This window comes from Sphaerodactylus townsendi, unplaced genomic scaffold (genome assembly GCF_021028975.2).
Source record: "Sphaerodactylus townsendi isolate TG3544 unplaced genomic scaffold, MPM_Stown_v2.3 scaffold_1524, whole genome shotgun sequence".
NCBI lineage: Eukaryota > Metazoa > Chordata > Lepidosauria > Squamata > Sphaerodactylidae > Sphaerodactylus > Sphaerodactylus townsendi.
This window is the reverse complement of record NW_025950095.1, coordinates 1-10,345: the sequence shown is the minus strand read 5'-3', so window position 1 is coordinate 10,345 and position 10,345 is coordinate 1. Positions and strand designations below refer to the sequence as shown.

Below are 10,345 nucleotides of genomic sequence, written 5' to 3'. Positions count from 1 at the left end.
GAGATCATACATTTTATTTATTACATTTACTTACTTCAAGGAACACGGCCTGCATAACATACCTCATTAACCATTTCAAGAGTTACATTCAGGCCCTCAAAATGGGGAATAGACATCCCTGTTAAGACATGTGGTTGCTGGCCAGCCATTAAACCCTTTTTCCTGTCCTCATCTGTGCTTTTCAGTATTATGACTGGACAGCTCAAAATACTAAAGAAGAAATTACATTACATTTCTGATGAAGACTCCTCTAATTAGTTGAATCCCATGTACTGCATAGGTTTTTTTTAAATAGTCATCTTTCTCCCCTGGAATCTCACCTTTCTTCTCCTCAGCCTGCCCACAGCTTCCTTCACCTGATCATTCCTGAGGCAATAAATCATGGGGTTCAAAAATGGCGTAATGGAAGTGTAGAAGAGTGTCACAGCCTTCGTGACCTCAGACTGATTTTCGCCATCTGGGATTATGTACATTGCTGAAACGGAGCCAAAGAAAAGTGTCACCACCACTAGGTGGAATGAGATGGTTGAGAAGGCCCTTCTTCTACTGCCTTGGAAAGAAGGCTTCATCAAAGTAACAATGACAAAGCCATAAGACAGCACAACAAAGAAGATGTTGCCTAGAAGGACAATATTCAATGAAATCTGACAGAGAAGGGGAGCAATTCCTAATGGTAGACAGGCCAGGCTCAGAATGGGCCCAGCATCACACAAAAAATGGTCAATGATGTTGGGTCCGCAGAAGGACAGTTGGGACATCATAGTCACTGGGACAGCAAAGGCCATGAAGCCAACGACCCAACAAGCAGCCACCAGGACACAGCAAGAATTTGTCGACATGATTTGTGGGTAGCGCAATGGGTGGCAGATGGCCAAGTATCGATCCAAGGCCATGGCCGAGAGGAAGCAGTCTTCAGTGGTGCCAAAGGAGAACAAGAGGTAGAATTGAAGGAAGCAGTCCCTGAAAGAGATGATCCCTTGCGGGGATGACAGATCGAAGATCACACGAGGCACAATGGTGCTCACGTAACACATCTCCAACCAGGAAAAGTGGCTCAGCAAGATGTACATGGGAAGACGGCCCAGGTGGGCATCTAGGTGCACCAGTGTGATGATGGTGAAGTTCTCCGCCAACGTGAGTACATAAAGAATGGCAAAAAAGATGAGGAGGAAGAACCGTTCCTGTTGCCCGACTCGGAAGCCTATCAAAATGAATTCCTGAACTGAGGTCTCATTGGCCAACTCCATCTGGAATCAGATGACACAGTTATCATTGCAGAGTAAAAGCAAATATTGTCTGTTCCAATATGTTTAACAGGACCCTTCAGCCAGTTATCCTACCATATTATATTTTAAGTTCCCATGCAGCCACATTTCTGATCAGTTATACAAAACAAAATGGTTTCGTGAAGACTTTGAAACTACCCTCCACAGGGTCAGAATTCAAAATGACCTGGACAGATCAGAGAGCTCGGCCAAAACTAACAGAGTTAATTTCAACAGAGATATATGTAAGATATTACACTTAGGCATAAAAATGAAAGGCACAGCTATAGGATGGATGACACCTAGCTGGATAAGAGTACATTCAAAAGGGATCTGGGAGTCTTAGTAGATCACAAACTCAACATGAGTCAGCAGTGTCATGGGGCAGCCAAAAAAGCCAGTATGATTCTGGGCTGCATCAATAGGAGTATTGTGTCCAAACTGGGGGATGTACCGTGTTTCCCCGAAAATAAGACAGTGTCTTATATTAATTTTTGCTCCCGAAGATGTGCTATGTCTTATTTTCAGGGGATGTCTTATTTTTCTGTGTTCTGTTCGTCAGGCATGCTTCCAAACAAACATTTGCTACGTCTTACTTTCAGGGGATGCCTTATATTTCGCACTTCAGCAAAACCTCTTATTTTCAGAGGATGTCTTATATTCAGGGAAACAGGGTAACATCATCACTCTATTCTGCATTAGACAGACCTCACCAGGAATATTGGGCTCAGTTCTGGGCACTGCAATTCAAGAAGGCTATTGACAAGCTGGAACAGGTCCAGAGAAGGGCAACCAACATGATCAAAGGTCTGGATTCTGTGCCCTACGAGGAGAGACTTAGGGAACTGGGTATGTTTAGTCTGGAGAAGAAAAGGTTGGGGGATGACATGATAGCCATGTTTCAATATTTAAAGGGACGTCATGATGAAGAGGGAGAAAGCTTGCTCTCTGCTACTCCAGAGACTAGGACAAGGAGCAATTTATTCAGAGTTCAGGAAGAGAGATTCCACCTAAAGATTAGGAAGAACTTCCTGACAGTAAGGGCTGTTCCACAGGGCAACAGGCTGCCTCGATTGTGGTGGAGTCTCCTTCTTTGGAGGTCTTTAAGCAGAGGCTGGGTGGCCATCTGTCAGGACAGGGACCTTCTAAAACTGCAAAGTGACATAATCAGTGATGCTGCTTAATCACAAAATTTAGATTGTAGCCATGACAAAAGAACTTTAGATATATCCAGGGTTGCGCCATCTCCTATCCAGTGTTATGTGTTTCCTGTATCTATCCGGTGTTATCTGAGAATATGTACTGCACTGGAGATAGGTCCTCCTTTCTGACTAATCCTTGCCTATATAGCCACTGCAGTAACTACAGTAAACCCCACGCCTGTTTCACTTGAATCAAATAATCAGGGGTGTAATGAGGCAGCCCTGGGCAAACTGTAGCCCTGGGCAAAACCTGGGTTGGATCCCCCCCCCCCCCATGGGCGGCCACTCCACCACGACCAAATTTCTTTTTGCACCAGGACATTGGTGCCTGCAGGGGGTGCATTTTAGACATATCAGCACCAAAATTTCAGCATATCATCAGGAGACTGTCCTTATGCTACTCCCAAGTTTGGTGAGGTTTGGTTCAGGGAGTCCAAAGTTATGGACTCCCAAAGGGGGTGCCCCATCCCCCATTGTTTCCAATTGGAGCTAATAGGAGATGGGGGATACAGTTTTGAGGGTCCATAACTTTGGCCCCCCTGAACCAAACTGCACCAAACTTGGGGGGTGCCATCATCTCCAGATGATACCCTGAAATTTTGGTGCCGATACATCAAAAAATGCACCCCCTGCAGGAACATCCTAGAAATTAGCCCAAGAATCTTTGTTCTGCATTGAGTTTTCTGCATTGCTGTCAATGGGGGTTGCAGGCAGGGGGGGGGACATTTCTGAAGGCACAGTCTCAAAACTTTCAGGATCTCATCAGGAGACTGCCCTAATGATACCCCCCAGGTTTGGTGCAGTTTGGTTCAGGGGGGCCAAAGTTATGGACCCTCAAAACTGTAGCCCCCATCTCCTATTAGCTCCCATTGGAAACAATGGGGGATAGGGCACCCCCTTTGGGAGTCCATAACTTTGGACTCCTTGAACCAAACCTCACCAAACCTGGGGGGTAGCATAAGGACAGTCTCCTGATGATACGCTGAAATTTTGGTGCTGCTAGCCTAAAAACTGCGCCCCCTGCAGGCCAAAAATGGAAAACCACTAAAATACCCAAAAACGAACCCAGCATTTTGATGCCGCCCACAAGGTGATGCCCTGGGCAGCTGCCCACCTTGCCCAATGGGCATTACGCCAGTGCAAATAATGCTGCTCATGGAAAGAAGAAAGTAATGAAATAATTCATACCAATCTGGTTAGATGGCACCAGAGGAAACCCAGACTTCTAGGAGTCAAATCTCAGATTTCCTTGCTTTTGGGAGGAACCCACATTTTCATACCCCAGTAGCGCAAGATCACTTCTCCAAAGTATGATTTAGACAGAGTTTTCAAATCAGGAGGAAATTCATGATTTCCCTGCATCGTAGGGCTTAAATGTTATTTTGATTGCAGAGAAGAGACTGCATGGTAAATTGACTGCAGCAGGTGGATTGTTGGTTGTGTATGACAGCTGCACCCTTTATTAAGAGCTTTGCTGAGACTTTCATCTGGGGAATTTGCTTGGGGATTTCTCTGAGGGAGGCGGCTCAGTTTGCAAATTGCATAAAATCTCCTGGGGGACTAAGTGCCTCAGATGGGAGAACAACCAAGTCGCAAGATCTTTCATGTCTCTTGCTGCCCATCCATCTTTGTTTTGGGTTTTGTTTGCCACAAGACACAGCTCGGCTGATTATCTTGTCATGTGTGCTTTTCAAGGCCAGAGATATCCAGAGGTGGTTGGCCATTGCCTGAATCTAGGTCAGTGGTGGTGAACCTATGGCACGGGTGCCAAAGGTGGCACTCAGAACCCTCTCTGTGGGCACACACAAACAGAGTGCCTCCCCCCCCCCACACACACACATCTAGGCTGGCCTGGGCCATCGGGCTCGATTATTAGCATTAAACCTAAGACCTAGTTTTGGGGAAGCAGTGTAGGTAACCCTGTTAAGCGCTGTTAAACCCCACTGATTTTCATGTGAAGAACTAAAGCGCGATCCTTTACCTGGAAGTAAGCTCAGTTGCTGGCAATGGGACTTGCTTCTGAGTAAACCCTCCTAGGGTCATGATTCACCAGTTGCATGGTTGCTTCAAAGCAAAGCCACCGACTACCACCAAGCTTACTCCTGAGTAACGCACGCTTCGGAGCCAACCATTTTTTCTAAACTAAAACCTCAGTATTCAGGTTAAATTGCCGTGTTGGCACTTTGCGATAAATAAGTGGGTTTTGCGTTGCAATTTGGGCACTTGGTCTCAAAAAGGTTCGCCATCACTGATCTAGGTCATGACCTTGGACTTCTTTAGTGGCCTTCCATCTAAAGATCCAAGGTTGACCCTGCTTAGCTTCTGAAATCTGATGATATCAGGCTAACCTGAGCCATCCAGGTATAACCTCCTGGTCACCTCCAAGTCACCTCCTGGTCTCCTCAGTGAAAGAGAAAAAGAGTGTGCCTCTGTTGTACACACAAGCATCAGCCAACTGCCTGTGCCCTGAGGGGAATTTTTCCCTCCAAAATCTTTGACAGAATTTTCCCTCCAAAATCTGTGACAGGATTTCCCCCTCCAAAATCTCTGACAGAACATCTCTGACTGAGTAACTTGGCTTGCATTTGCCCAGCCCCCTCAAGGGTAGGGGATAGGAATTGTAGGATGTATTACTGTGTATAGTATGTACTGTCTGTTGTTGAAAGTACAATCCTACTATGTTATTCCCCCATTACACTTCTGCAAATCTAAACCCTTTTGTGTTGTTCATTGGATGCCCTATCTTGATCACTGTACTGAGTTGCAATGTATAATACACCTTCAGTCTCAATGGGAAAGGGGGACTGTAAACAATGTACATGAGCGAATGGATGAATGAATGAAACAATGGATCTGAATTTGACTATGTGCTTTAGGTTAAAAACTAAGCTGCTGAATATTTTATTCTGGGAGAAAAAAATGAGATACGAATTTTCTGACGAAAGAAATAACTATTTAATAATATTGTATGGAAAACATAATGTATTTGTTCCATGTCCCTGATAAAATAGCTGTGAGTTCAGTTTGTTTAGGTCTTCTTCAGGGTTCGATTCCCCACTCTTCCACACAGACTGTTGGGTGACCTTGGGCCAGTCACAGTTCTCTCAGAACTCTCACACCTACCATAAAAGGCGTCAGTTGTTGAGAAAGGAAGGGAAGGAATTTGTAAGCCACGTTGAAGCTCCTTATGGTTGAGAAGGGCGGAGTATAAAAACCAACCCTCCTTCTTCTAATAATATTTCCAATTTATACCTGATTATTTTTATTGTATTACAACACAGAACACAGAAATATTAAATAATCAAAGCCATAATCAGAGGTCACACATTTTATTTATTACATTTACTTACTTCAAGGAATACTGCCTGCATATCAACCTCATTAACCGTTTCAAGTCTTGTATTCAGGCCATCAAAATGGGGAACAGACATCCCGGTCATGACATGTGGTTTCTGGTCAACCATTAAACTCCCCCCTTTTCCTGACCCCATCTGTGCTTTTCAGTATTAGGACTGGACAGCTCAAAATACTAAAGAAGAAATTACATTAAGTTTCTGATGAAGACTCCTCTAATTAGTTGAATCCCATGTACTGCATAGGGTTTTTTTTTATATAGTCATCTTTCTCCCCTGGAATCTCACCTTTCTTCTCCTCAGTCTGCCCACAGCTTCCTTGACCTGATCATTCCTGAGGCAATAAATCATGGGGTTCAAAAATGGCGTAATGGAAGTGTAGAAGAGTGTCACAGCCTTCGTGACCTCAGACTGATTTTCTCCGTCTGGGATTATGTACATTGCTGCAACGGAGCCATAGAAAAGTGTCACCACCACTAGGTGGAATGAGATGGTCGAGAAGGCCTTTCTTCTACTGCCTTCGAAAGAAGGCTTCATCAACGTGAGAATGACAACACCATAAGACAGCACAACAAAGAAGATGTTGCCAAAAAGCAAAATATTCACTAAAATCTGACAGAGAAGGGGAGCAATTCCTAATGGTGAACAGACCAGGCTCAGAATGGGCCCGGCATCACACAAAAAATGGTCAATGATGTTGGGACCACAGAAGGACAGTTGAGACATCATAGTCACGGGGACAGCAAAGGCCATGAAGCCAATGACCCAACAAGCAGCCACCAGGACACCGCAAAAGTTTGTCGACATGATTTGTGGGTAGCGCAATGGGTGGCAGATGGCCAAGTATCGATCCAAGGCCATGGCCGAGAGGAAGCAGTCTTCAGTGGTGCCAAAGGAGAATAAGAGGTAGAATTGAAGGAAGCAGTCCCTGAAAGAGATGATCCCTTGCGGGGAAGACAGATCGAAGACCATACGAGGCACAATGGTGCTCACGTAACACAACTCCAACCAGGAAAAGTGGCTCAGCAAGATGTACATGGGAAGCCGGGCCAGGTGGGCATCTAGGTGCACCAGTGTGATGATGGTGAAGTTCTCCGCCAACGTGAGTACATAAAGAATGGCAAAAAAGATGAGGAGGAAGAACCGTTCCTGTTGCCCGACTCGGAAGCCTATCAAAATGAATTCCTGAACTGAGGTCTCATTGGCCAGCTCCATCTGGAATCAGATGACACAGTTAACATTGCAGAGTAAAAGCAAATATTGTCTGTTCCAATATGTTTAACAGGACCCTTCAGCCAGTTCTTCCACTGTATTATGTTTTCCCATGTAGCAACAATTCTGATCAGTTATACAAAACACATTGGTTTCATTAAGACTTTGAAACAACCCTCCACAGAGTCAGCATTCAAAATGACCTGGACAGATCAGAGAGCTCGGCCAAAACTAACAGAGTTAATTTCAACAAAGATATATGTAAGATACAACACTTAGGCATAAAAATGAAAGGCACAGATATTGGACGGATGACCCCTAGCTTGACAACAGTACATGCAAAAGGGATCTGGGAGTCTCAGTTGACCACAAACTCAACATGAGTCAGCAGTGTCATGGGGCAACCAAAAAAGCCAGTATGATTCTGGGCTGCATCAATAGGAGTATAGTGTCCAGATTGAGGGATGTAATAGTACCACTCTATTCTGCATTGGTCAGACCTTCCCTGTCCAGTGTTATCTGTTTCCTCTCCCCTACTGATGGATCTCTTGACAGGCTGAGTAATCCTCCACACGAAGAATGCCTTTGATATTGATCTAAGATCAGCATCACGATTGGTAGGTCAGTGCTAATTTGCAGAAGGAAGAACTGGAGTAAAATTGATCCCTTTTAAAAGTCTTTATAAAAAAGCAATATAGGTTAGGGAAAGGCTGGGCTGAGTTTTGCTTCTACTATACCAACAGCTCACTTACATGCTTTACATTTAAAAAGCAATCATTTCCATTCATGGTCTAGCCTCTGAAGACCAGGGGGCATTCATTGAAAATGCTGGGGGGAAGAATTAGGACTAATAAAAGGAAACACTTCTTCACGCAACGTGTGATTGGTGTTTGGAATATGCTGCCACAGGAGGTGGTGATGGCCACTAACCTGGATAGCTTTAAAAAGGGCTTGGACAGATTTATGGAGGAGAAGTCGATCTATGGCTACCAATCTTGATCCTCCTTGATCTCAGATTGCAAATGCCTTAGCAGACCAAGTGCTCGGGAGCAGCAGCAGCAGAAGGCCATTGCTTTCACACGCTGCATGTGAGCTCCCAAAGGCATCTGGTGGGCCATTGCGAGTAGCAGAGTGCTGGACTAGATGGACTCCGGTCTGATCCAGCAGGCTATTTCTTATGTTCTTATGTTCTTATGACCCTTGGCATAATTTAGCTGGGTGAAATAAACCTGCTTTCAAGAATCTGGAATAGGTGCCTTCCCGAATCAACTGTTTCCACTCCCAAATTCTAATTAGTCCAGAATTATTTGTAAAAATTGCGGCATCATGTAGAGAATATGTACTACACTGGAGATTGGTCTTCCTTTCTGACTAATCCTTGCCTATATGGTCGCTGCGGTAACTACAATAAACCCCACAAGCGTTTCAGTTGAGTCAAATAATGCTGTTCACAGAAAGAATGAAATAATTCATACCAATCTGGTTAGATGGCACCAGAGGAAACCCAGACTTCTAGGAGTCAAATCTCAGAGTTCCTTGCTTTTGGGAGGAATCCAGGTTTTCATACTGCAGTAGCGCAAGATCACTTCTCCCAAGCATGATTTAGAGACAATGATCAAAGCGGGAGGAAATTCATGATTTCCCTGCATCATAGGGCTTAAATGTTATTTCAATAGCAGAGAAGTGACTGCGTGGTAAATTGACTGCAGCAGTCAGGTTGTTGGTTGTGCATGATGGCTGCACCCTTTATTAAGAGCTTTGCTGAGACTTTCATCTGGGGAATTTGCTTGGGGATTTCTCTGAGGGAGGCGGTTCAGTTTTCAATCCGCATTAAATCTCCTTGAGGACTAAGTGCCTCAGATGGGAAAACAACAAGTCGCAAGATCCTTCATGTCTCTTGTGGCCCATCCATCTTTGTTTTGGATTTTGTTTGCCACAAGCCACAGCTCGGCTGATTATCTTGTCATGTGGGCTTTTCAAGGCCAGAGATGTCCAGAGGTGGTTGGCCATTGCCTGCATCTAGGTCATGACTTTGGACTTCCTTGGTGGCCTCCCATCTAAAGATCCAAGGTTGACCCTGCTTATCTTCTGAAATCTGATGATATCAGGCTAACCTGAGCCATCCAGGTATAACAAGTCACCTCCTGGTCTCCTCAGTGAAAGAGAGAAAGAGTGTGCCTCTCTCACACACAAGCATCTGCCAACTGCCTTTGTCCTGAGGCAAATGTTTCCCTCCAAAATCTCTGACAGAATTTTCCCTCCAAAATCTCTGACAGAATTTTCCCGCCAAAATCTCTGCCAAAATCTCTGACTGAGCAACTTTGCTTGAAATTTGCCCAGCCACCTTATGGGTAGGGGATAGGAATTGTAGAATATATTACTGTGTATAGCAGTGATGGCGAACCTTTTCGAGACCAAGTGCCCAAATTGCAACCTAAAACTCACTTATTTATCGCAAAGTGCCAACGCGGCAATTTAACCTGAATACTGAGGTTTTCGTTTAGAAAAAAACGGTTGGATCCGAGGCACACGTTACTTGGGAGTAAGCTTGGTGAAGCAACCGTGCAACGCTTCGAATGGGTGAATCACAACCCTAGGAGGGTTTACTCAGAAGCAAGCCCCATTGCCAGCAACCGAGCTTACTCCCAGGTAAAGGATCATGCTCACTTTCAGCTCTGCTTTCAGATTTCTGCAACCTAAACTATTTTGTATTGTTTATTGGATGTCCTATCTTTTTCACCGTACTGAGTTGCAATGTATAAAACACCTTCAGTTTCAATGAGAAAGGTACACTGTATAAACTATGCATGTGAATGATTGAATGAAGGAAACAATGCCATTGTATCTGAAATTTACTATGTGACTATAGGTTGCTTTGAATACTTTATTCTGGGAGAAAAAATTGAGATACAAATTTGCTGAAGAAATTTCATGATTTCTGAACCATTTAATAATATTGTATGGTAAACATAATGTATTTGTTCCATGTCCCTTCGATACCATAGCTGAGAGTTCAGTTTGTTTAGGACTTCTTTGGGGTTCGATTCCCCACTCCTTCATATGAAGCCTGCTGGGCGACCTTGGGCCAGTCACAGTTCTCTCAGAACTCCCTCAGGTGCACCCACCCCACAAGGACTCTGTTGAGGGGAGGGGAAGGCAAGGCAATTGCAAGCCTCTTTGAGATTCCTTAAAGGTAAAGAAAAGCAGGGCGTAAAAGCCAACTTTTCTTGTCCTCCCTCCCCCTATTATGCTGTCCTATTTCCCCACACTAATGACACCTTTCTCCTTCTCAACCTGCCCAGAGCTTCCTTCA

At 44.5% G+C, this 10,345-nt stretch overlaps 2 protein-coding genes across 2 annotated transcripts; both read right to left on the bottom strand.

Annotated features, from left to right (window-relative positions):
* Positions 1–287: 287 nt before the first annotated feature.
* On the bottom strand, positions 288–1,247 carry LOC125424935 (olfactory receptor 11H6-like). The gene has a single exon (XM_048482370.1). It carries the CDS (start codon positions 1,245–1,247, stop codon positions 288–290), a length of 960 nt encoding a protein of 319 aa, XP_048338327.1.
* Positions 1,248–6,075: 4,828 nt separating this feature from the next.
* Positions 6,076–7,035, bottom strand: LOC125424934 (olfactory receptor 11G2-like). Its single transcript, XM_048482369.1, has one exon. The coding sequence runs from the start codon at positions 7,033–7,035 to the stop codon at positions 6,076–6,078; it is 960 nt and encodes a 319-aa protein (XP_048338326.1).
* Positions 7,036–10,345: the final 3,310 nt, after the last annotated feature.